Here is a 25,462-nt window from a genome sequence, read left to right as displayed (position 1 = left end):
GTCAGGGGCCGTGAGGGTGTCCCCACGCACCCCAGGGGCGGGGGACAGCACCCTTCCTACAACAGCCCCAAGGAGTGCAGGTGGAGGTGGCGTCCCAGGTGGGCAGCCTTGCCCACGGGCACCCTGGTCTCTCCAATCGCAGGACAACGAAGTGGCTGCCCTGCAGCCCCCCGTGGTACAGCTGCAGGAGGGCAACCCCTACCCCCGTCGGGAGCACTCCTACTCCACTGTGCGGCCCTGGCGGGCAGATGACATCCTGGCCAACCCCCCACGCCTGCTGGACCCCAAGCCCTACCCCGGGGCCCCACACCATGGCGCCTACACACACCTCCAGCCCGCCCACCCCACGCCCTTGCCTGTGCACCTCCACCAGGACTTCCGGCCGGTGGTGAGTGCCCCTCAGCCCTGACAGTGGCTATCAGTCCAGCCCAGCACCTGTCACTGTGGCCGAGGAGCAGTCTCTGCTCGGGTCTTGGAGGCCACGGGACAGCAGAGGTGACAGCACTGGGCCGGGAGCCCTGGTGGAGCCTCAGCTGCTCACAGGGCAGGGTGGTGGGGCCACCCCCGGGTGGGTGCACAGCACCCGAAATCCCCCCGCTGCTGAGGCTGAGGGGCCTGGCCAGCCGGGGGCCCGGGCTTGGCTCTGACAGGCGGCACGTTTCCCCTCAGCTCCACCTGGTGGCGCTCAACAGCCCCCTGTCAGGCGGCATGCGGGGCATCCGTGGGGCCGACTTCCAGTGCTTCCAGCAGGCGCGGGCCGTGGGGCTGGCCGGCACCTTCCGCGCCTTCCTGTCCTCGCGCCTGCAGGACCTGTACAGCATTGTGCGCCGTGCCGACCGCGGGGCGCTGCCCGTGGTCAACCTCAAGGTGCGTGGGCCTGTCCTGGGGACCGGGGCGCCCTGTGCCCGCCCCCTGGCCAGTCACGAGCCCCACCCGTGTGTCCCGCAGGACGAGGAGCTGTCCCCCAGCTGGGAGGCCCTGTTCTCAGGCACCCAGGGCCAGCTGAGGCCGGGAGCCCGCATCTTCTCCTTTGACGGCAGGGACATCCTGCGGCACCCAGCCTGGTGGGTCATTCCCCCCTCCCCCTCCCCGAGACCCCCAGCAGGAGGTGTCCTGTGACTTCAGGGTGGCCCCCGAGGCTGTGGCTTGGAGCTGTGCTCACCCCATGCCCAGCCCGGGCATGGCTGAGCCTGCCCCTGGCCTGGGCCGATGGTCTGCGTTGACAACGGCCCAGGGGCCTGTGCCTGAGGCGGACAGGCGAGCCGGGCTGCTCTCACAGCTCCAGTGCACCTGGGCACCTCTGCCCAGCCTCCTGCTCTCAGGAGCGCCTGGGGAGGACAGGTGCAGCCCAGGGGCCATCCTGGGTGGGACCCCAGCAGGGAGGCAGCTGCAGCCCTCTTCACCGCCTGAGGGGGCCCAGGCTGAACCCCAACACCCCCTCCCTCCCACCAGCAGCAGGGGTGGACGGTACTGTCCACCCTCGCACCCCCCCAAGCTTCCTGCTGCCACCTACTCTGTCCCAGGCAGGGGGCGCTCTGCCCCAGGTGTTTCTGGGGGTGCCTGATGGCCAGCTGAATCCCACAGGCCCCAGAAGAGCGTGTGGCATGGCTCGGACCCCAGCGGGCGCAGGCTGACCAACAGCTACTGCGAGACGTGGCGGACAGAAGCGCCGACGGCCACAGGCCAGGCCTCGTCGCTGCTGGCGGGCAGACTGCTGGAGCAGACGGCCGCGAGCTGCCACCACGCCTACGCCGTCCTCTGCATCGAGAACAGCTTCGTGACCTCCTCCAAGTAGGGCCGAGCTGGGACGGCCGAGGCACGCACAGGTGGCCGCGGACAGCAGGCAGGCGGCAGGGGCCACCGGTGCCCCCGGGGACCGTTCCTGTGTGCTTCACGTTTCATGTAATCCTCAAGAAATAAAAGGAAGCCAAAGAGTGTATTTTTAAAAAAGTTTAAGACACAAAGCCTGATGTACACTCTTTCACTCTGCCTCTGGTGCCCTGCCCAGCCCCCCACCCAAACCACCATGGCTCCCCCAGCGCCAGGCGGCACCCAGGACAGCTCCCTCACCCAGGTGGGGCACGCCACCTCGCCCCTGCGGCGGCCCCGGCGGGAACGGGTCCCCAAGCTCGGCACCCCCATAGCTGAGCCCCGGCCAGCAGCAAGGCCGCTGGGACTCCCTGACACCCAGGGCCCGCGTCGGGCCTCCGCCCTACACCGGCCCCACGCGTGACACAAGATCATATCCAGAGCACAGCGTGACCCAGAAGCCCCGACCCCACGCCCAGTGCCCCTCTCCCTGGGAGCCCGGCTGCTCCGTGATGGGCTGCCAAGCCCGCGGAAGTGCTGGCTTTGTAACCGTGGGATGTGATGCTGTCCCAGACGCGCGCTGAATAAACCCACCTTGCCTGGGACGCTGGGCCTGCAGGCCTCACTGTCAGAGCCTCGTCCCCTGCACGGAGGCACAGGTGGCTGCCCGCCCGCAGCCAGCTACCACACCCCGCAGCTCCTGTTTCCCACAGCAGGCTTGGGAAGGCTGGACCCCAAGGAGCCACTCAGCACACACATGGGGCGGGGCCTGCTTCCCGGGAAGGCTTCATCAGAGGCCCCCAGCCCGAGTGCAGAACCCGCCACCTGCCCTGGTAGTTGGCTCAGAGCCATCACGGGCCCAGGTGCGGGGGCTGGGGTGCAGATGGTGAAGGAAGGGGGGTACTGGCAGAGCCTAGCCCACGGGGTCCTGGGTGGGCAGGGGGCTGGTGTGGGGGGTCCTGCTCCATCCCTGAGGGCTGCCCTCCTGTGATCCCGGCCCCTGCCCCATGTGACCATGGGCGGCTGTGACTTGGGGTCCCTGGCCCACGCCCCCAGCACCACAGTCGCCCAAGGGTCCCTAGGCACAGCTCCAGAGCCCCTCCCCAGGCAGGCCTTCTCTGTCCTGAGGGGCACCAGGGGTCCCTGGATGGAGCCAGGCGGGCACCTGCCCCTCCCCCAGGTCCACGGCCTGTGTGCCACATGGGATAAGCACTGCCGATGCGGCCGGCTCCACCCTCGGGCACGGAGGCTCCTCCCAGCGCCGACCAGCAGGGCCGGCTCATCCACAGGCCTCTGGGGCTGCGGACCCCTCAGCCACGCAGGAAAGCACGCGCGAGAGCCCAGCGCAGCCCGGCAGGCAGGGGCGTCCAGAGCCGCTGCCCTCACACACAACGCAGAAGCTGAACGTGGCTCCTTGTTTTATGTCGATTAAAAAAGATGACAGCGTTGTTCCAAAAGCAAGCACCTCGGAGGACATCATCACAGTTCACCCGGGGGTCTGTGGGCCGTGGGCCCTCCCCGGCCGGCGTCTCGGCACCGTGGCAGCCCCCAGCCCCAGGCGGAAGGAGGCTGGGGGACACGGGAAGCCACTAAGTGCTCCTGGTCCCGGCCGCACGGCCAGCAGCTGCCCCGGGCGCCCGCCACAGCCAGCCAGGGCCGAGGCGAGCAGCGCGGGGACGCAGTCACATCCGAGAGCGGACCTGGACGGCGCCGGCTGGGACAGGTCCCGTCTGTGCTGCCAGCACACGGGCGGGTCAGGCCTTGGCCTCGGGCCCCGGGGCCTGCATACCGTCCTCCCCGCGGTCGCCCGGGAGCAGCGGAGGGGCCGAGCCCTGCAGATCTCCCAGGGCCGTGTCCTGCAAGCACAGCGCCTGCGCAGTCCTCTCAGGGGTCCGCAGCTCCTCCACGCACAGCGCCTGCGCACTCTGCTCCTCGGGGCTCCGCAGCTCCTGAGTCACGGTGGGCACCGGCTGGCCGTGGCGGTGCCGGAAGTGCCTCAGGCCATCCATGACGGCCCCCAAGACGTAGAGGGCGGACAGCACCAGGAAGTACATGAAGTAGACGAAGAACTGGAAGAGACAGGCGCAGGGGCGCGGGCTGGGGTGCGGCCGGCTCCCGCGGCACCCCGCCGCCGCACCTCCCCCAGTGCCCATCACTGCCAGGACAGCCCTGGCTCTCCGCCCCGGGTGTGCCCTCCACCAGGGCGCCCGCTGGCAGCCGCCGAGTCCCTGGGCTGCCGAGAGCTGCAGGAGTGGGACCTTGGGGAGGGGAGGACAGGGGGGCGGGGAGGACAGGGGGGCGGGGGGACAACGGGCTGCTCCCTGCACCCACCCACAGCCTGAGACCCGGCAGCCCGGCGCTAGCTGTGGCAGAAGCGGAACAGCAAGGACAGCCAGGCGTCTGCGAGTCGAGGACGCGGACACCGCCCGCACCCGCCGCCTCCCCCTCACGCCCACCCCCAGGCCCCGGTCAGCTCTGCGCCCACATGGCCGGAAGGCCCCTCCTAGGACAGCGAGCTCTGCCGGCCACCCCGAGTCTGCCACCCACACCCCCCTGTCCCCACCACAGTCCGGCAGTACGGCGGGGGAGGCCGGGGCCCCACGACCCGGCGCCAGCTCTCTGGCTGGCAGCTGCCCCCTCACCCACCCCTGAAGGGCCAAGGGGACCCCAAGGGGAGCCGTCGCAGTCAGAAATCGCTTGGCGTGTTCAGAACTTTTGAAACCAAAGGACAAACTCGCGGCAGCTGCTGCCAGGCGCGCAGGGGGCTGAGAGCCGGAGACCCCGACCCAGCACTGAGCTCGGGACGGGGGCACGGAGAGGAGAGTCGGGGGCGGAGGCCGGGCAGCAGGCAGCACCCGGAGTTCTGCACAGGGAAGACGAGACCGAGAGGGGCGCCCCCGCACCGTGGGCCCGTGACCGACATCCGGCGCCTGGGCTGGGGCTCCGGTCGGGGCGGGAAGGGCTGAGAGAGCCCCGGCTGAACACGCCCCAGAGCTGGCAAGAGACAGCAACGTCCACATGCCCTGTGAAGGTCAAGCCCCAGCACGGCCAACGCCGCCACCATGCTGACACACGGTGCCACAGGCCACCACCATGCCGACACACGGTGCCACGGGCCACCACCATGCTGACACACGGTGCCGCACACCGCCACCATGCCGACACACGGTGCTGCACGCCGCCACCATGCCAACACACGATGCCACATACCGCCTCCAAAGGCCCAAAGCAAGGAAAATCTGACTTCATGAGAAAAACACGCCACTCTGGAGGAACAATCCCCAAGCGGCTCATCACCAGAGCTGTGACGGCCATGTGCACGTGTGGCCACGCCTCCTGTGTGCAGAACGGACGCCGGGACCTGGCAGCCAGGACAGGAACCTCCAGGAGGGGGAGGGAGGTGAAGAGAAGACGCCACAGAGTCCGACCCCAGCAGAGCCACCAGACAACGGGAGGGCGTTCTGAACTCGGGAGAACCGACGCAGGAGGAGCAAAGACACGGCAAAAACACGGGCAGGAAACAGCCGTCCTCCTTCTCCAATGTGCCAGCCGGCTCAGGTGCCGAGACAGCACACGGGTGCCGAGACACGGCACATGAATGATGAGACAGCACACGGGTGCCGAGACACACCGCACAGATGCCGAGACACGGCACACGGGTGCCGACACACAGCACATGGATGCCAAGACACACACCCTACCACTGCCTCACATGGACCTATGTCCATTGTGGCCATTGGGGAGTGAACCAGCGGATGGAAGACCTCTCTTCCTGTCTCTCCCTCGCTCTCTACAGCCATGCCTCTCAGATAAATAAACAAGTCTTATAACTTCCATGCCAAAACTGAGCCATTCATCACCTTTGAGCCTTCCGGCTAAGATCGAGTGTAAAAAGTTGAAATCCATGCACCGTTTTTTCAAAATGCTTATTTCCCACCAATTCTCTGAAAAGCCCCCAGGGGGCGCCCAGAGTCTACCTCGAGGGGAGCTGGATTCTGAGCCAGAGGCTGACCCAGCTGAACCGACACAGGACACAGGCAGCTGAATGCTAAGCTGGAGGCCCGCCCTGTGGACACGGAGGTAAAGTGGCACACGTGAGGCAGAGTCTACACTCACATGGTGAGGTTACGAGCGCCCAGCGAGAAGGCGCACTAAGAATACACCAGATGCACAACAGGTCTGCCAGAGTGCAATTCTGAAACAGTGTGCAAGGAACACACCGGAGGGCTCACACACATGCGCCAACACACGTGCACATATACACACACATGCATAAACATGCGTGCACGTACACATGTGCACATATACACACACGCATAAACGTGTGCACGTACACATGTGCACATATACACACATACATATGCATAAACATGCGTGCACACACACGTGCAGACGCATGCACACACACATGCACCTAAACATGCACGCACACACACACGCACACACACACAAACCTCAAAAGTAAAAAGTAAAGGGAAAGTAAGACAGCAGCAGACCGTGCTCCTGGTATGTGAATTACGCGGAATGTGCACGGCCTGAACACGGGCACCGGCAGAGTGGAGTCTGATGCCTGCTGTGTACAGAGACTCGCTCCAATCTAAGGAGCAGGCGGGCTGAAGGGGGGGACCCACAACTCACAGACGAGCAAGGGAGCACAGGCGTGAGACGGCCCCCTGCTGAGCAACACGCACCAGCCGGCGGCGCGAGCACCGGGACCTCAGCCCCCAACGCACAGCAGCAGAGCTCCAGACGCGGGCAGAGCTGGGACGGCCTGCAGTGACGGTGAGGCGAGGAGCCCCCACCACGCCTGGGGGCCCGGCCCTGCTGCTCAGTGACAGCACAGAGAAGCTGCAAGACAGACGCAACAGCCTCTGTGGCTCACCCTCCTCTGTGGCTCAGCCTCTTCTGTGGCTCAGCCTCCTCTGTGGCTCGGCCTCCTCTGTGGCTCAGCCTCTGTGGCTCAGCCTCCTCTGTGGCTCACCCTCCTCTGTGGCTCGGCCTCCTCTGTGGCTCACCCTCCTCTGTGGCTCGGCCTCTGTGGCTCACCCTCCTCTGTGGCTCACCCTCCTCTGTGGCTCGGCCTCCTCTGTGGCTCGGCCTCTGTGGCTCAGCCTCTGTGGCTCAGCCTCTGTGGCTCACCCTCATCTGTGGCTCGGCCTCTGTGGCACACTTTGCTCAACAGCTGAACCCACATTCTTCCCGTGTCCACACAGCAAATGCCAGAACAGACAGATTTAAAAGGACAGAAGCTACAGTGTGCATTATCACAAAAGAACCAAACAAGAAACCAGTGACAGAGAGATAACAAGAAAACCTCAAAACACTGTGAAATCGTCATGGGTCAAAGAGGAAGCCTCAAGAGATTAAAAACAAAAACCCTGCAGTGAATGAGAACAAACTCACAGACTCAGCTGCTGAGAGCAGCACCGACGTCTCGGACCCACAACCGAAGCTCTCACTCAAGAACTTTCCAGAAAAGGCACAGGCCTAAAGGAAGCAGCAGGAACTAAAGTTTGGAGGAGGCGGGCGTCACACAGGTTGGAAGAAAGGAACTCAGCCGCCAGTCTGCACATGACAAACATCTACACAGCTCCGGGACTGCAGGCTCAGGTGCCCACCCGGTGCCTGCACTGCCCCCTCCCCAACCCCCGTGTCCCCGTACGTGGAGCCTGGGCCTTGCAGGGAACAATCACCTCATGACTCCTCAGAGACACAGCACCAGGGGCCACGGGGAGCTCAGACACGGCACCAGGGGCCACGGGCAGCTCAGAGACATGGCACCAGGGGCCACGGGGAGAGGCCCACAAGGACCCCGGGCCCACAAGGACCCCGGGCAGCTCAGAGACATGGCACCAGGGGCCACGGGGAGAGGCCCGGGAGGACCCTGGGCAGCTCCCAGATCTGGAGGCCTCGGGCCGGCCCACTCACCGCCCTGCCTTCCGAGGTCAGGTGAGCGGCCTGGCCGTGCTCCTCTGTGGGCTGCCCTAGCTGATGCAGACAGCAGAACTAGAACGGTCTCACGACTGCTCAGAAACGAACACCTTTGTAAAACCAGCAGGACATGCCCGTCACGGTGTGCGGTGAGCTACACGATGCTGAAGGAAATCAAAGGAAACCTAGAGAAAGGCGCCGTGCGGGGACGGCGTTGACGTCGGCGTCCATCCTGCCAGAGCTGACACTGGCTGCCCACGGCTCCCGGCAGAATCCCCGCAGGAACTCCCGCAGACACACGCCAACACGCCCAGGAGGCAGACGCCGGCGGCTTCTGAGCTTTGGCACTGGGAGGAATGGGCCCACTGATTCCAGACCATTCCACAAAGCTTTGTAATGAAGCCACGGCCCGGGCTCCCCTCATAGCCGGCTCGTTACCGAGCCTCAGCACAGGGGCCTCTGCAGGGCCTGGGGCCGATGGGCTGACGCAGAGGCAGCGACGGGGGAGCGGTTGGCACCTACCCTCAGTCTCGGGGGCTGGCCCTCCCTGCCCTCTCCCGAGCAGACGATGCAGGGACCTGCGCCAGCGGGACGTCTGCCCAGCCCCACTCACTGCTCCTGCGGGAGCGCAGCCAGGCCACTCGGTCAGCGCCCATGGGACATGAGTGGCCAGCACGTGGCCACCCACGGGGTGGAGCAGGGCCCGGCCACCAGCCTGTGGGAACACGCCAACAGCTGGCTTGGGCTGCGAAAGGGCCTCAAAGGCAGGAGACCCTGTCGTCCCCACCTAAGGGAGCCAAGTTTCTCAGCAGGGACAGCCCAAGTGCTGAACGCCAGCTCTGCCCCAGGACTCCCGGGTCAGCTCCAGTACACTGAGCATAAGAGCCCAAAGGCCACACCAGTTGGGCAACCTCAGACCCAGAGCTCTTGGGCACCTGCCCAGTGAGACGAGGCCTTGTCCCGCCAGGCCGAGGACTCTAGCCAAGGGCATCTGTCCAACCACAGGCTGGGCAGGCAGGTGGGCAGTCAGCGAGCAGCCCAGTAACCACCCCTCCCTCTGTGCTCACCACGTGCTCAGAGATGTGGTGTGGCTGGGACCCCCAGCACTGGATGCGCGAGGTCCTAGCGGCCTCACACCTGGGCCCAGGGTGAGCAGCACAGGTGGTGCCTGGGCAAGCAGAGGCGTGCTCATTCCATGTCCACCCAGTGCCCAGGTCAGGCTGCACCCACCTCCGATGGGCCCCAGCCCACCCCATGGGGACGTCCAGCCCGCCCTCTGCCTGCCTCCCTCCCCAAGGGAGAGACGGAGCACTCACCTGCTCTCTCACGGCCAGGCCAAAACCCCGCTTGTCCGAGACAATGAGGGTGATGATGGTCTTGAGGATGGTGGCGAGGAAGGTGTTGATGCCGAAGACCAGGGCGCAGAGCTCCTTGGACAGAGAGGACGCGATCTGGAAACTGGGCGGGAGGGCAGGCAGGCGGGCTCAGCCTCCTGCAGGACGGGGGCCAGGCCAAGAACACAGGGCGCGCCCGGCCCCGGGACCTGCGAGGAAGCCCGGGGAACCCCAGAGCTGCACAGCCCCTCCCAGGGCCCCAGCCCCACCTCACCCACAGGCTCAGCATGGACCCGGGGTACAACCCTGCCTCTCAACGGGCCCCGCCCAGAGGTGCAAAGCCGGCCCTCACCCCGCCTCTGTGGACAGCAGCCCAACACCAAAACTTGGTGCCCAGGACAAGCGCCTAAGGCCACACCAGGCACCATGTCCCCCAAACTCGAGACCACAGAGGCCAAGGAAGGCAGAGGCACAGGGCTCCTGAAGTCTAACCCATGGCACAGTTCACAACCGTCACAATGCCCTCCAGAACCTTCCCGTGGGGCACGCACAGTGTGTGCAGTGGGGCTGGCACAGGCTGCTCCGCTTCCCACCCAGCTCCCTGCCGAGGGCCTGGGAAAGCAGCCTGGGAGACCCGGGTGGAGCTCCTGGCTCCAGCCTGGTCCAGCCCTGGCCGTGTGGCCATTTGGGGAGTGAACCAAGCTGATCTCTCTTTCGTCCTCTCTGTGTAACTCTTTCAAATAAGTAAATAAATCTCAAAAAAAAAAAAAAAAAAAAAAGAAGAAGAAGAAGAAGAAGAAGAAGAAGAAATGTCTGGAACGAGGGCCTCCGTGGTTGAACAGTCAGCAACTCAGGGAGAGGCCAGAAAGACAGCGGGGACAGAAAGCAAGCGCGGGTGAATCCAGGCCAAAGGGCGAGGCGCGGGCTTCTGGGCCTGGCAGGAGAATTAGCATCTGAATGCAGTTCCAAAGTCCCCGCTAAAGAAAAGGGAACTGGACAAGACCTGCTCTCAAGTTCATCTGAAGAATAAATAAAAATACCCAGGAACCCACTGGAAAGGACGGCGGGGACGCGGGCCCCAAGGGCAACGCAGGCAGGCCAGGACCCAACAGGCCCTGGGGCAGAGCTGCAGGCCAGCCCGGAGCACTGTGGGAGTGGACGCAGTCACCGTGGGGACCACACAGACAGGGAAAGCCACGGTCAGCCGTGAGGCGGCAGCCCACTCGGGTCAACAGGGGGAGCAGGTGTGGCACAGCAGGCATAGCTGCCACCTGAAGCCACTTCCCACTCAGCTCCCTGCTACGGCCTGGGAAAGCAGAAGACGGCCCAAGTGCTTGCGGCCCTGCACGCACGTGGGAGACCCGGATGGAGCTCCCGGCTTCGGCCTGGCCCAGCCCTGGCCATTGCGGCCATCTGCAGAGTTAACCAGTGGATGGAAGACCTCTCTGTCTCCTTGCTCTCTGTGTAACTCTCACTTTCAAATACACAAATGTATCTTAAAAAAAAAAAAAAAAACCGGAAAGAGCAGCGTGGAGGCCAACGGCCACTCCAGGCACAGCGGGAATCAGCCTGGCACTCAAGCCGCCCCAGGTCAGCGCTGCGCTGGCTGGAGGGTGCCCGGGGCCACCCCGTTTACCCAACGCCTTCCAAAGCGCGACCCTTTGACCTGGCCTTGTCCTCCCAGGAGCCCCGGGAGGGAGGACACTGTCAAATGCAGGAGATTTGCCCCAGGCCCAGCTGCCAGGGCTTTCCTACCGAGGGTCTGACCTGGCCCCAGCAGATCCCAGGCTGGCTCCGGACAACACCCGGAGGGCAATGCAGAGCTGGAGTCCTCCTTATCTGAGGCCCTGCCCTACCAGAGGAAGCAAGCTGACAGCCACACCAGCAAACAGCCCCAGCCGCCTTTCCAAAGTGCCCACAGGCTGGGAGAGGTGGGAGGTGAGCGGCAGGGCAGGGTCAGCCTGCAAAAGGCCAGCCCTGGGGCTGTGCAGACGGTGGTCTGGAGCCTACAGCTGGGAGCACAACCCAACAGCCCAGGGGCCTGGCCAGGGCGAAGCCACAGCAGGCCGTCCTGCCCGGGAGCACTGGCTGCAGGCACAGTGGCCTGCAGGGGAGCCTGCACAGGGGTCAGGGGGTCTGGAGGGCAGCAGGAGGTGCTCTCAGCCCAGAAGGGAGGGGCGCGCCCTCGGGGTTGGGCTGGGACGCCAGGCTCAGAGGTATCCCAGGGGGAAGCAAGGCCCAGGACGGGGAGAAGAGGCCAGAGCCCATCAGGTGGGGCAGAGTGCGGGCTGCGGGGAGCAGGAGCCTGCGTGTGCCTGGTCTGTATGCACGCGCTGCGTGAGCTGAGCATGCCCTCTCCCGACCAGCCCGGGAGGGGCCCCAGGAGCAGGGGTGTGTGTGTGTGCGCGCATGTGTGTGTAGGCACATGTGCACATATACATGTGTGTGTGTGTGCATGTGCGTATGGACTGCGGGACTGGAGGCCAGGCAAAGAGCACCAAGGACGTGCTCAGGGAAGGGCTGCGGGACCCAGGCAGGCGACCTCGGCCGCTGCTGGACACCCCGGGGGGTCCCGGAGTGAGCAGTGCTGGGGGGCAGGGACTGGGTCAGCTCTAGGTGGGGCTGCAGGGAGGACCCAGGCTGGGGACCGGGGTGGGGGGCAGAGCCTGGGCTGCCCCTGTGGACACCCAGACAGGTGCGCTGTGGACCAGCAGGCAGGGGGCACCGGGGGCCTGCTGCTTGGACGAGGGAGGACACGCCTCAGCTCAGGCCCCTGGCGCTCCCCGGGAGCCGTCCAGCAGCCCCGACTCACGTGGCGATGGGCACCAGGAACTGGTAGGCGCCGCGGAAGAGAACGAAAGCCACGTAGCACAGCCAGATGCTGCTGTAGGTGCTGAGCAAGACCAGCCCGGCCTGCACGGCCGTGACCCCCGCGATGACCAGCTTCGCCCACGAGGCCCAGCGGATCTTCAGGAAGCCCGCGGCGAAGGACGTGATGGCACCTGGGGGGAGCGGGCGCTCAGGGCCAGGCGGGCGGCGACCCCTGGGGGCACGAGGGGCCCGACCCCCGGGTGGGCCGGGCTGCACGTACCCAGCAGCGTGGAGGCGGCGTCGGCGGCGCCGTTGTAGGCGAGGGTGCTGTCCGTGGCCTGGGACACCTCACTCCACAGGATGTGCACGTAGTACACGATGAGGTAGTAGCCCGTGGAGCTGAAGACCCACCAGAGCGACCAGAGGCGCAGCTGCGGCTGCCGCAGGCTGGCCGCCAGCTCACGCAGCATGCGCACCAGCACGCAGTCCCCGCAGGAGGCCAGCGCGCGCCCCAGTTTCCCGCCCGCGCGCCGCCCGGCGCCCGGGTGCATCCGGTCCAGCTCGGAGGGCGAGGCCCCGCGCACGGGCGCTGGGCGGTGGAAGAAGAGGCTGCGCTTGGGCCGCTTCAGGAAGAGGGCCAGGCCCAGGCTGAAGACGAGGAAGGCCAGCGAGATGTGGTTGAGCGTGGTAAAGGACAGACTGGCCGCGGTGACCAGCAGCTGGCCCAGCACGGAGCTGGTGAAGACGCCCAGCAGCACGGCAGTCCGCGAGTAGCTGGCCATGCGCTGGTACCGCTCGGGGCGCACCAGGGAGAAGATGTAGGAGGAGTAGGCGATGCGTGCGGCCATGGTCACGCTGTAGAAGAGCTCCATGAGCTGCATGTGCACCACGGTGCGGCCGAACAGCAGCAGCAGCCACACGCACACGTAGCTCAGGCCCTGCAGCACCAGCACCGGCGTGTAGCGCAGGTAGTCCGTCAGCAGGAAGACCGGGACCAGCACCACCATGTAGGAGTAGGACAGGACCGGAATGATCTGGTTGGTCACCTGCGGGCAGGCAGGGGCCAGGGCCCTGTGAGCCACCGAGCAGGGCCCCGGCCACGTGAGCCCCGCCCCGGGCTCCCTTCACTGCCGCTTCACACGCCCAGGGCCCAGGGGGTCGGGGCGCCAGGCTGAGCGGGCAGGGCTGGCCTGGGTGGCGGCCGGGGGCGGCAAGGGGAGGAAGTCGCCAGGGAGCTGGCGACCACCACAGAGATAACCACTGTTGGCTGCGGGTCAGACCGCAGTGCCCACCCTGCTCGTGTTTAACAGGCGGACAAGTCGGATTTCACCTGGAATCTGACAGCGTGGAGAGAGCTGCAGTCAACCCTGCCCCGACACGGAGCTCCAATCCTCACGGAGGGGAGGGGGGGGAAGGCCAACGGCCCCGTGGCCTGGGCACCACGCCCTCACACCACCCCCCAGAGCGAGCTTCAGGCCAGTCCGGTCCCAGCTGGCACACAGCCCACCCCCAGCAGCTCCCCCTGCCCGGGTCCTCTGCACAGCCACGACTCACAGAACACAGAGCTGGGCGTGACGGGCACTGCTGCCTGGGGGACAGAGGTCAGGACGTGCCCGGGCCGTGCTCAGACGGGCACTATGACTAAAGTCTCCACACGCGCAACGAGCCAGCCGGCTGGGGACCAGCGCCACTGGCACCTGGGGGAGGCTGGGCTGTGTGAGGCCCCGCTCCTCGGCCTTGCCCCTCCCCAGGGATGGGAGCGGGAGCCACATCAGGCTTGGCTGAGTCTGGGTGGGCTTGCAACGGACGCACAGGTGGGCCCTGGCCATCTCAGGTCCACCGAACTCGGGTCTTACGCTTGTGCCAACACGGGCCACCATGGCCCCAAGAAGCCAGCAGGCACCTCAGCTCTGTTTCACAGTGGGAATCTGAGCCCTGCGCTGGAGCAGACTTAGCCCCCGTGGGCCACGCCAGCCACACAGCCTCACTCCGGGGTCAGCCCCCGTGGGCCAGGCCAGCCACACGGCCCCACTCAGGCGCTCATGTCTGGCATGCCCAGGGCCCGGTGGCCACCCTGAGCTGGTGAGCAGGACTCCAGGCCCAGGCTTGGTAGGGAGACCGCACGTGGAAAGCCTCTCTGAGACTTGGAGGGGGCTGCCACGGGGTGGCTGCCCTGCACCGGGAGGCCTGGGTCTCCCCGGCACCGTCCTGCGCACGTCAGGACGCGCTCAGTGCAGGCCAGGTACCCAGGGGCCAGGCGGCCGTGCTGGGCCAGAGCGCACTGCTCCGGGCAGAACCCCGGGGACAGCCCACAGCCCCTCAGCGGAGGCACGCTTGTGCTCGGCAGGGGGCGGGGTCGCTCTTGTACTCCTGCGGGTTCCAAGGAAGCCGCGCAGAAGCGTGAGAACCCCCGAGTCATCAGGCGCAGGGACCGCAGGGGACACGGCCGACTCCACGGCCAGGGCACAGGGCAGAGCCTGCAGCCCTCAAGGACTTCCATCAAAGCCTGGTGGGAGCAGTGGTCAGGCCCATGCGCCCGGAGAGGGGTGGCCTGGGCCCTCATCTGAAGTGATGGACGCCTCCGGCAGCATGGCCTTTGGCACCGGATTCCTGCGAGTCAGGGAGGAAACCAGCCAGCCCCCGGAGAACGAGCAGCTGAGAGCCGGCCAACGCCCGCCCGCTCTCTCGGCTCTCAGATGGGCAGAGACGCAGGCCACAGCTGAGCCCGGGGAAGCCACCCTGAAGGTGAGCAGGAAACTCAGCCACGTCCAGGGCCCACGCAGAGAATTCCAGAACGTTCCCTGAACCCAGCCCCTGAGGAGTCTACCGTGGTCCTCGTACCCAAGCGTCCCTGCACAGCTCACGCCGCCCCGTGAAGCAGCAGGCGTGGGAGAACGTCCCCACACGCGTGAGGCCCCTCCCGCCACAGCAACCACAGGCGGCCTCGAGATTCACCTCCACGGTAGGCTGACCTGTAATCGGATGATTCCGAGTGGCTGCGAGTGATGGACGCAGCCAGACGGGCCTGGAGGAAAAGGTCCCCATCCCCGCTAGAAGCCGGGGTTCCCTCCCGCAGGTGTGACCGTGGGAAGACCAGGCGGAGCAGCGGCACAGCGTCCCCAAGGTGCTCCCAAGACAGCACGGACAGGAGCCTCCCGGTCACACCCAGCAAGGACAGGGCTGCCCCGGACCCCGCACCGCCCCAAACCAGAGGGCTGAGGCCAGGAGACCCACCCCGTGTAGAGCCCCTCGCATGGATCCACTCCTGGAACCCACTTTTTCATCGGCGAGTGTGCGACAGGAGCAGGCAGAGGGGCGGAAGACATCTCTCCGCGTGGCTTTTCTTGTATCGGAGGCTCCGCACACAGGCCTCCCCAGAACCGCAACATGGACAGCGCCTCCACTGACAGCAGCGAGGCTGCTAGGGCACTGCCGCCAGCCCCAGCCTCCACCCTCAGGGGGAGCCTAGGGCCTCCCCTGGGAAGGGACCAGGCCCCAGGGGGCCGTGCTGGGCAAGGGTCACACACCATCAGAGGGGCCAGTCACAAGGACAGCACTTCCTGGTTTCCAAGTGGGACAGTGCACACGACTCCACAGTTCCAGGATCTGCGAGGGGCAGGGGCTTCCCTCAGAACATGGGGGTGGGTCCGGCCAGAGGGATGCGGTGCCGAGGCTGGGGGCTGGGAGCAGGCGGGGTCCGTGAGACGCCCCACCGGCCTTCTCTCCGGGGACACGGCAGGTCCAGGAAGGAAGCCCCCCAGGTGGCCTCAGCCTGCCCTATGCTGATCTGAAGGCCCCAGCAGGCCCCCGTGTCCTGGCTGAGTCAAAGGAAAATCCCAATAATCTCTTTAGGCAAACAGCTGCCAAGTCTCTGCTGGAAGCAAGCGCCCACAGGGCCGGAACAGCCGAGCGCCAGCCTGGCAGGGGCAGCGGGGTGGGGGCAGCACCCTCCCCTCAGAGCCCGGAGCAGGCGCGGGCCCGCTCGCTCTCTCTGCAGGATCTGCTCCTGCCGGGTGGAGCCTGCCGCGGGGACACAGGGCCCAGCCAGTCCCAGGGCCCCCTCGTCTCACGTGCCCACTCACCTTCTCCGGCCTCCGCTGTCACCGCCCGCCCGCCCGCCCGCGGTGCCCACGTGCCTGAGGCTGGCTGAAGTTCTTGCTAGGCCCCAGGAGGTAGGGCGTGATGAAGCTCTCCCCCGGCCGCATCTGCGCCATGAAGCCGTAAAAGCAGAGGTAAGACACCAGGCACTGCCAGGACTGCAGCTCGCGGCCCGGCGCGGGCTCCGGCACGGGGTCCTCGGGCTTCTGCTTCTCCACCACCTGGCCGGAGGGCGCCATGCTGTGGCCTTGGGGGACAGGCGGGTGACGGTCCACCTGGAAGGCAGAGCTCAGAGTCAGGGGCTCGGCAGGCAGCCTGTGGTGCCCCCACTTCCCAGGAAGTGGCTCAGCTGGGAGGGCCCGGCCTCCCGCCTGCCCAGTGAGGATCCAGCAGCAGCCTGCGGACGGCCCAGGGCCCCAGAGCCCAGGCCCACGTGCTCACGCTGGGCGGGCAACCTGAGGGTCACGGGAGCTGGGTCTGTGGGAGGCCAGGGCCCCGGACCAGGCGGGCACCAGCGCCAGGGTCTCCAAGGAGAAAGAAGGAAGCCGCAGGGGGGCAGACAGTGTTGATTAAAACCAGATTAATTAACTGACTGACCGAAATCCATTCACAAAATGAAAACCTTGGTCTGGGGGCAGCGCAGACGTAGCTCGGGGGCTGGGTGGTGCGCAGCTGTGGCCCCAGGCTAGGGTCTCTGGACAGCAGGCGCCCCTCCCGGGGTCAGCAGCAGCCACGCAGCCTGGGCCAGGTCTGTGGGAGCTGCTGCTGCTGTCCTGAGGTGGCCCAGGCGGGGGCCAAGCACAGGGCACAGAGGCCCTGGGGACAGGTCCCTCCCAGCCCAGCACAGTTCCGGATGGCGCTGGAGGCGAAGTCCGCCATGACGCAGAGGGGCCTGAGCGCAGCCAGGGTGGGAAACGGGATGGCAGGGGGCACAGCAGAGGCCCAGAGCCGAGCCGGGGCCCTGGGGTCCGGGGCAGGATGTTCCCTGATGAGAAGCAGCCAGAAGCCTGGGCTCGGAGCAGAGCTGACATTCCAGGCTAGGCCTGTCCAGCCCAGCACCCCGCGCCCACCTCACAGGAAGGCCGCGCGTCGTCCGGCGGGTGGGCACATATTGGGGCTGCCTCGTTCAGGCCGGGGAAAGGCTCGGGTGCCAGTGGGCCGGGGGCGGGGCAGGAGCACAGCCAGATGCTATACACCGGGCACCCAGCAGCACTCACCCTCCTGCTTCTCCCCAACGTGCCCTGGGTCTGCCGGGCGACCTCGCTCTCAGAGGCCGAGCCTGGTGCAGTCCCCGTGCCCTGGGCTGACCCAGGGGTGGGCAACTCTTCCTGCGCTGGGACGGTGTCCATGGCGGGGCTGGATCTGGGGCAGCCTCCCCACCTCCCAGTCCTGGAGCAGGGACACAGGGAGCTCCCAGGCAGGAGCAGTTTCAGAGGCCCCGCACCCAGGGCCCCGCACCCGGGGGCCACCCTTGCTGGAAGAGCTCCTACCCCATAGGAAGTGCTCCTACAGGCCAAGGAAACTGGGGTGAGCTGCAGGGACCCACCAAGGGCGGACCAAGAGTCCCAGGGGCCACAGAACCATCAGACCTGCTCTGGGATCCCCTCCCCAGGCTCCATTTCTGTAACAAAGAAAAACTCCAGGACAATAGGGCACCCCTAAGGAAGTAGGAGCCTGGGGGCGCAAAGGGAGGGCGCTGGGAAGATGCTGGCGTGGACAGCAGGCGCAGCAGGGGCCGAGTTAGGGACAGGCCGCACATTCTCAAAGGGACAGATGAAAACACACAGCCCAGCGGGGAGCCTGCTGCTGCCATGGAAACCAGCTCAGAGGTCACTTCCCCAAACCTGGGGGGGTGCTCGTGGGAACAGCTGGGAGGGAGCACGAGCTGAGCAGGCCACAGGCCCACTCCCGGCCAGGGGAGAGAAGCACAGCACCCAGCATCGACAGCAACCGCACCGACCCCAGCCAGGCTGCACAGGCAAGAGTTTAACCGAGCTCTCATCACCGGCAGGCCCGGCAGCCCCGCCCGAGGCCCCTGGCCCCAAAGCGGCAGGCAGGAGCGTGCCTCACTCGGCGTCACCTGGAACCCCGGGAGTTCGGGAACCCAGGGAGAGTTCTGAGCAGTGCGAACCCCTCATTTTCTATTCCCCATGCCTCACCCCCTCCCTGAGGCCCCCAGACCTGCCGAGCGGCACTTCTCAAGTGGCAATGACAGCTCCCTGGGGACCTGCCCACGGGTCTGTTGGAAGGCCTGGGAGCAGCCAGGGTGCTGTCCTCTAACACAGCCCGTGCTCAGGACGCCCACGTGTACGCAAGCAGGTGCAGCCCACCCAGGACTAAGGGCCCAGACGGGGGAGGGGGAGCCGGCCAGGCCCCGAAACACACAGGGCTGGCCTGGGGGAGGGCCCACGGGCCCCTGTGGAGCAAAGGGGAGGGGGCTGGCCAGAGGTTTAGAGGGGGCCTGCTTGGCGATAGCCCCAAACTACCCCCTCCCCCTCAGCTCCAGCAGACCCCAGCCTGAGCCCGCCCCTCCGTGCGTCACCTGGGGACGCTGGGGACCCTGGGCCCTGTCACAGTGGGCTGTGACAAGTACTCACCCCGCCTCCTCTGGAATTGAGCCCGCACCTGCCCAAACCTGCACCAGGAGGGCCCTCCCCACAGGCATGTGAGGGTGCCCACAGGCCCCCAGCCCCAGGGAGCAGGGACAGGCAGGAGGGGGGGGCCGTGGTTTTGTTTGTGCTAAGAGCCCTTCCCCCCAGGGCGGTACCTGGGGCAGAGGCAGCAAACACTGGTGGAGAAGGAGCCCCCTCCGCTTCTGCAGGTGTCCCAGAGAGACAGCCGTTCCCGGCTGCACAAGGCCCCACCCCAGCCCAGGGCGGCCGAGCCCGGAGCCCTCCAGGAGCCTGCAGGGGCGCCCGGTGGGCAGCCTCCACGCTGGCCCCTCCCTCCCCACCCCCTGCTCACAGAAGGCATGGCTGCGGCAATGCTCACAACAGGTGTGGGGCAGCCCGGGCCAGCCCAGGTGGAAGAGCCCGTCATCCTCCCCAGGGCAGAGTCCACCTGCTCTTCCTAACACAGGCCGGGCCAGCCGGGCAGCCCCGAGAAACGCCGGGGTCCCTGTCCTGCGCTCCCTGCAGCAGAGGGTCGGGGAGGCTTCCCCCCAAGTTCCCTGAGCCCTGCATCCCAGCCTCCCGTGGGCTCGGGAGGGAGCAGCCAGGAGGGCCGCATGCGTGGACCAGGCCCTACCCCTTAGAAGGAAGGCTCTGACCGCCCCCGGCCCTGGGCCCCACTGCTCCCACTCGCCGCCTCTGGGGAGTGCGGGCACCTGGAGACCCAGGATCCAAACACAGGCAGCCCGGGCCAACCAGAGAGGTCCCTGCGCGTTCAGAACACCTGCCAGCGAGCAGGAACGCAGCCGGCCGCCCGACCAGTCCGGGCGCCTGGCTCGGGGCCAGCTCGCAGGTGGACTTACAGAGGCACTCTCCGAGAGGAAGCAGTGGCAGCGCCGCAGGGCAGTAGGTGAGCCGAGCCGGGCTCCTCAGCGCTCCCTCGGGGGAGGTCCCGTGGGCAGCGCCACCCGCATTCTGGATCCCAAGTCTGGCTTGGAGTGCACCTGCGTCCCAGTCAGGCCGGGGCTCCTGGACACGGGAGGAGCTCCGGAACGCCGGGGCGTGCCCGGGCCGCCCTCCAGCCTTCGCGCACGCAGGCGTGGGACGGGGCCATGGACAGGCCCCCAGGCGGCCAGAGGCGCGCGCGGGAGCCGGGCCAAGGGGAAGTCGTTCGGCGCCGGCAAAGCACGCGCGGCTGGCAACGCGCCAGCCCCAGCACGTGCTCCGCTCTCCCCGCAGCGCTGCGCCGGCGCCCACGCTCGCGGCCGGCCGGCCTGGGGACAGGGGCGCTCGGCTCGCAGCGGTACTCCCGCGCGCGCGCAGCCCACCAGCGGGGCCCCAGTCCGCGACCCCCACTCACCAGGGCGCCGAGACCCCGCGCAGGCTCCGGCCTGCGCCCTCGCATCACCGCAGCGCGCCCACCCCGCACGCCCAGCAGTCCGGGCAGGCGCGGATGCGGTACCTGGGCTTCTGCTCAGGCGGCCCGGACACGCGCGCCGACAGACTACAAGGCCCACAAGGCAGCGCGGCGCGCGGGGTCCGCCGGGGCGGGGGCGGGGCCAGCCGGGACGGGGGCGGGGCCAGCTGGGACCGGGGCGGGGACTCGGCGGCCGGGTGCGCGGGCTCGTGGGCGCGCGTCCCGGTGACTCACCCTGGGCGGGACCCGCGCGGCCGGGGCGCGCTTGCCCGTCCCAGCCCCCGGGACCCCGGCCGCGACCCCTGCCCGCTTACCTGGGCCAGCTGCCTGGGGGCCTCCTTTAGGTCCCGGCTGAGACGACCCCACGCGGACCCTGGCCCCTCGCGCCCGTCGGCACCCGCGTGGACCCTGGCCCCTCGCGCCGCCCCCGCTCCGCCCCCTGACCTGGTCGGCAGGACTGGGAGGGTCGGCCTCGGGCTTGGATGCGGACTGAGGCCCTTGACCGTGCCAGGCTGGCCCACGTGCTTGGCTTCACCACCGACCCCTCGGGAATCCCACGGGAGCCCCAAAATAGTCACGGATCACCGCTTCCCTGACCAGCAGGAGGAGGTGAACTGTGGAAACTCCACAGAAAAGCCTAGAGTCAGAAGTTGCCACTGTCCACAAAGTGAAAGTAAAATGGGGTCACTGCGGCGCCCGCACACCGGGTTCTAGTCCCGGTCGGGGCGCCGGATTCTGTCCCGGTTGCCCCTCTTCCAAGCCAGCTCTCTGCTGTGGCCAGGGAGTGCAGTGGAGGATGGCCCAGGTGCTTGGGCCCTGCACCCCATGGGAGACCAGGAGAAGCACCTGGCTCCTGGCTTCGGATCAGCGTGGTGCGCTGGCCACAGCGGCCATTGGAGGGTGAACCAATGGCAAAGGAAGACCTTTCTCTCTCTCTGTCTCTTCTCTGTCTCTCTGTCTCTCTCTGTCTCTCTCTCCCTCTAACTCTGCCTGTCCAAAAAAAAAAAAAAAAAAAAATGGAGTCACTCATGATACGCCGGGAGCCGATGTCAAGCTGAGCGCCGGCCAGGAAGAAGCTCCTCCTCGGGCTGAGCAGGCCCCCGGGCAGCCCCATAACCGGGCTGTGGACGACAACCTGAGTGGCCCTCACTCCCGCCCTGACTGCACTGTTCAAACTATGGGCAAGCAGGGGCCACGCCGACGGGAATATTTGAAATCTGCACAGGCGGGAACACAACCGCTTGGACTATTCGGAATCACCCTGTTGGCACGGACAGACAGGGAACTGCCCAGACACTAGGAGAGGGGGCTTGTGCACTGCCCTCCATCGTCCTGAGGATCGTGGCCCAGTCCGTGTGACCTCCACACGCTGGGAGCGGACGACGGCGGAGCTGTCCCCGAGCTGAAAGAGCTGACCTCCCCAGCCGCAGCTTCCTGAGCTGTCCCAGCCGCAGGAGCTGTGCCTGTCCAGTTGCTGAGCTGTCACCGGTCTGGTCGACGGACAAGGGGACGGGCGTGTGTGAACCCCTGATCGCCACACATCTGGAGCTGAAGAGGCAGCCCGCTACTCTGCACGGAGCGGGTAGCAGCACAGGCCGACTACGGGACCGAGAGGCCCGCGGAGCTGCCGCCTCGCCGCCTCGCCTGACTCCTTGTCAGCCCGCTGCCAGTCCGGTTCTGTCAGCAGACTGATAAGGGGACCTCTCCAACTCCTCGCCGTGCCATCCGCCGGGAACTCCGAGCCCACTGCCCAGAGTGACGGCCTTCCCACAACTCCCGCCTGTAAGTAACTCATCCGAGATCCGCCTCTCGAGACACTGAGCTCTGCACTTTGAACGCTGACTCTTTTCCGTGACCCTGATATGAGCCTAGAAACGCAGCAAGCTAATGTCACGTATGATGGATGTGGGTCATGTGCAACGTAATATAATTATGCTCTGACCCTGCGCTTTGACCCTATTGTGGAGGTATATGTACAGCAAGGTATCTGAAAGTATTGTTGGGTGCCTCGAGGTACATACGCTATTATAATTGGACAGCAATGATTGAGGAGTGACAAGAAATAGTCTTATTGTTAAGAGTTGATTTAGTAGTTCTTTAGTGTGGATTGCTGTGGAGTTAAGCAGTAGTTAAGTCCTGTTAGAGTCAGTGGTAGTGTGGTGAGCGTGTTGATAAGCGTGGTAATAAGTTAAGCACAGTAATGAGTGTGCTAATAACAGGACTGGACAAGTGTGTGGATGTGGCAAGTGCGTTGACCTCAGCGAGCACGCTGATGAGTGGTGTGGACGCCATGGACTCTCATTGGGAAGGCAGCCCTGTGTCCTGTGTTCCTTTCTTCCCCGTGCTCTGACGTGTCGCTCTAAGCCCTGTCGAGCTGCGTGGCAGCAGGCACTCGTGACACCCCCCTCCCCGGCTTGTGCTAGCAGCAGGCGGGAATGAGGGGCGGAGCCAGGACTGGAACCCTTGCCCTGCGGTCAGGGACAAGGACACTGGCCACATGGCAGGAATACCCCTCCCCCTGGGGGACCCTCTCGAAGGGGTGAAGCCCTGGAGTGTCCACCCTCTTCCTGGGTGGCAGAAGACCCTGGTGGGGGACAGGGCAGTCTGGCCACTGTTAGCGGTGGGGGGCACCGGGGACCCCCGGGGGCCAGGCCCGGGAAGCAGCCTGGGCTCCTGCGTGAACCTGCTGGGCAGCCGGGCCAAGGCCCCCCAGGAACATGGAGCCCCCAGCCACACAGTCCCTGGGGCTGGCGCGGCCTGCGGGGTTTGGGAGCTGCTCTGAGGGAAAAAGCGGGAGGCCCCGGCTGCCCCTCCGCTAGGTTTTAGGGTTCGAGGGAGACTGGCAACGACTGTCGGGCAGAAGAGGCTTCTGTTGGGGAAAGGACAGCATGGGGGGGGGACTGTAGCCCCCCACCTGCCCCCACGCCCGTGGTCCTGGGGGGTTGAGGTCAGGCAGTGCTTGGAGTCCCTGCTGTGGGCCTGCCGGGACTGATGTCCACCCGATAGGTGGGGTTAGAGCGTGCCGCCAGGCCCCGGTAAGGTCAGTCGTTCACGTGTGGGCTGAGCCGTGTGGAGTGTCCCAGGTGAGGGGCTTGCGGAAGCCAGCGCCGGGCAGCGAACGCGGGGCGGTAAAAACTCCACCCGATTTCGAGGCGCTGCTCGGCTCCGTGGGGCCTGGGATGGACGATTCATGCGTCAGCCGCCTAACAGGTGCCAGCGCTGCGAGCAAGGAGCCGCACCTGCTGGCCTGGGAGCCGTGGGCACAGGGCCGGACGTGGGCAGGCAGGCAGGCGGCCTGGGAGTGAGCAGTCATCCGTGCGGCTGGGGCTGGCTCTGGCCGTCGTGAGCATCGGCTGTTCTTGTGTGTGCTATCCTTATTTATTAAGATTTGAGCGCTGGCTGTGTCCAGGGCACATCTATGGAGTGGATGGGACAGATTCCCTGGGGTGGGACAACAGTGCCACGCCCCTGCCAGTCACAGCTGCCCACAGCGAGGGTCCATAGGCACACCGCAGAACTCAGGATAGGCTCCCTCCACTGACCCTTCCTTCCTTCCTTCCCTGCCCCCTGCTGGAGCCTGACCACCCAAAGGCCAGGCCAGAGAGCAGGAGTGAGGGCCCTGGCCTGCCCTGCTCAGCCACAGTCCTCTGCAGCCACCCTGCCGGCACGCCCTCCTCTGGCGCGAGGTCAGGAGCATCACCACACAGTCCTGGGCGGCGAGTGATGGATGAAGCAAGAAAACCTTCCCAGCCTCGGGGTGGGCAGCTTTCAGGTGACAGCCAGCAAATCCCCTGAGAAGATGGCTGGACCAGACTCCGTTAACATTCAGCCTTCTGGGTGGGCACTCAGCTTAGCAGGCAACACGCCTGTTCCACAGGTCAGAGCGCCCGGGGTGGGCTCCTGTCTCCAGCTTCCCGCCAGTGCAGGCCTGGGACGCAGCAGGTGACCTCTCGGGAGCTGGGCTCCTCCCTCCCGTGGGGAGGCCTGGGTGCAGCTCCTGGCTGCTCAGTCTGGCCCTGGCCGGCCCTGGCTGTTGCGCGTGTTTGGGGAGTGAACCAGCGGCTGAGAGCTCCCTGCCTCTCTGTATTTCAAATGCAATGAAAATTAACTCAGAACTCGACGCGGCCAAGTGCAGGCAGAGGATATGGAGTGACTGTGGGTCCACTGGGAAGAGCTGAGCTGTCTCTTGGGGGGTTAAGTGTGCACCCACCCTGTGGACCACAGCCTACCCACAGTCCTCGGCTCCAGAGCGATGAAGCGGTCCGCACAGAAGCTCACGCACACAGCTTTGTGCCGTGTTTTCTGTAAATGCTGAAACCTGGCCACGGCCTGGATGTCTGCCCTTCCCCAGAGACCACTCGGAATAAGAGGAAGGACCCTCGAGTGGTGCCCGCCAGTCTTCCGGGTGCAGGGTGGCCCCGTGTGGACCTGGGGCGCTGCCAGGGAGCAGGAGGGCTGTGGCAGGGCACACGGCTGGGCAGGCCTGGGGCTCTCGTGGCCAGTGGATAGAACCGTGCCAGCGTGCGCTCCGCGGCATGCTCCCAAAAGGTGCCGCTGGTTGCCAGTGAATTGCACCCCAATAAAATTGATTTTTCCTACGACCTCCCCACTGAAAATGGGTGAAAGTTTCCAGGCAGGTGGCCCGTGAGCCTCCCTCACTTGCTGGGTGAGTCAGAGCTGGCCCCAGTGTGCCCGAGCGATAAACAGGAAAGGCATCGGGAGGAGCGGGCAGGGACGTGGGGGCCGGGCATGGCTGCGGAGCTCTGGGGCCAGGCTCTGGCGGCACAGGTCTCCGTGCGACCTCCCCCACATCTTCTCCCTGTGGAGACTCCGCCCCCTGCCCTTGCTCAGGCCCAGCGGCCGCCCTCCCAACTCAGCACCCTTGGGTGTTCCAGGATTGGCCAAGGCGCCCAGGGTGGGTCAGTGTGGACATCACCCACTCACTCCCAGCCCTGCCTCCAAGCCTTCCTGTTCCCAGGCCCCCCACACCCCACCCTCGGCATGCCCCTCCTGGTCCCTGTGGGTTTGGGGCAGTTTCCTCCCTGGGGTGGGGTGACTCCTCCCTCCGCGAGCCCCTGATGGCCCAGAGTGGCTGTCTTCTTGCCTGGGCCCGACCACACCACTGCAGTGCGAAAGCGCACATTCCCAGGTGTGCAGGGCAGGCTCTTCCTGTGGGCTCCGCCTGCTGTTCTTGCTGAGGCCTGGAGGGGGCGCTGCACCGGCTGCACAGGCAGACCTGGCAGAGCGGACGCCTCTGAGAGCTGGGCTGCCTCGGGGCTCCCTCTGTCTGGGGCCGGCCACGCTTCAGGGGCGGAGCCGGGCCTTCCCCAGGGTTTGTCCCGTCTTCCGCGGCTCTGTTCCACGTGGTTTCTTCACTTCCTCTGCACCGCTTCAGGCTTTGCCTTCTGCCGGAGAGGAAGCGTTTAATAAGCACATTTTATTTAAACAAATCC

The 25,462-nt window shown here is 66.1% G+C and overlaps 2 protein-coding genes across 8 annotated transcripts in view; one reads left to right on the top strand and one right to left on the bottom strand.

Annotated features, from left to right (window-relative positions):
• Nucleotides 1–1,950, top strand: part of COL18A1 (collagen type XVIII alpha 1 chain) — an 85,659-nt gene extending 83,709 nt beyond the window's left edge. For all 3 annotated transcript variants that reach the window (XM_070071757.1, XM_070071756.1, XM_070071755.1), the window contains exons 38-41: nt 143–388; nt 670–867; nt 949–1,064; nt 1,585–1,950. In XM_070071757.1, the coding sequence (XP_069927858.1) occupies nt 143–388; nt 670–867; nt 949–1,064; nt 1,585–1,795 (771 nt within the window). In that variant the 3' untranslated portion in view covers nt 1,796–1,950. The remainder of the gene's footprint in view (nt 1–142; nt 389–669; nt 868–948; nt 1,065–1,584) is intronic.
• Nucleotides 1,951–3,210: 1,260 nt separating this feature from the next.
• Nucleotides 3,211–20,144, bottom strand: SLC19A1 (solute carrier family 19 member 1). 5 transcript variants are annotated; one of them, XM_070071761.1, is made up of 6 exons: nt 20,055–20,144; nt 16,022–16,258; nt 12,166–12,931; nt 11,887–12,076; nt 9,057–9,198; nt 3,211–3,878 (listed from the first exon to the last, which is right to left on the bottom strand). In XM_070071761.1, the coding sequence occupies exons 2-6, from the start codon at nt 16,220–16,222 to the stop codon at nt 3,564–3,566; spliced, it is 1,614 nt and encodes a 537-aa protein (XP_069927862.1). In that variant the 5' UTR covers nt 16,223–16,258; nt 20,055–20,144; the 3' UTR covers nt 3,211–3,563. The 5 variants fall into 5 exon arrangements, with proteins under 5 accessions (XP_069927862.1, XP_069927859.1, XP_069927861.1 ...); XM_070071758.1 differs by having other exon boundaries at nt 19,953–20,110; XM_070071760.1 differs by lacking the exon at nt 20,055–20,144 and adding an exon at nt 19,456–19,642.
• Between the last annotated feature and the right edge of the window lie 5,318 nt (nt 20,145–25,462).

Source organism: Oryctolagus cuniculus, chromosome 4 (genome assembly GCF_964237555.1).
Source record: "Oryctolagus cuniculus chromosome 4, mOryCun1.1, whole genome shotgun sequence".
Classification (NCBI taxonomy): domain Eukaryota; kingdom Metazoa; phylum Chordata; class Mammalia; order Lagomorpha; family Leporidae; genus Oryctolagus; species Oryctolagus cuniculus.
This window is presented reverse-complemented; position numbering and strand designations above follow the sequence as displayed.

What these genes read in the sequence shown, in the direction of transcription:
- SLC19A1 (XM_070071758.1), bottom strand. Translation starts at nt 19,997, where the DNA reads ATGCGAGGGCGCAGGCCGGAGCCTGCGCGGGGTCTCGGCGCCCTG. An exon ending in CGCGGGGTCTCGGCGCCCTG is followed by an intron (nt 16,259 to 19,952) that starts GTGAGTGGGGGT and finishes TCTGCCTTCCAG; the next exon opens with GTGGACCGTCACCCGCCTGT. An exon ending in TTCCTGGTGCCCATCGCCAC is followed by an intron (nt 9,199 to 11,886) that starts GTGAGTCGGGGC and finishes CCTCCCGCCCAG; the next exon opens with TTTCCAGATCGCGTCCTCTC.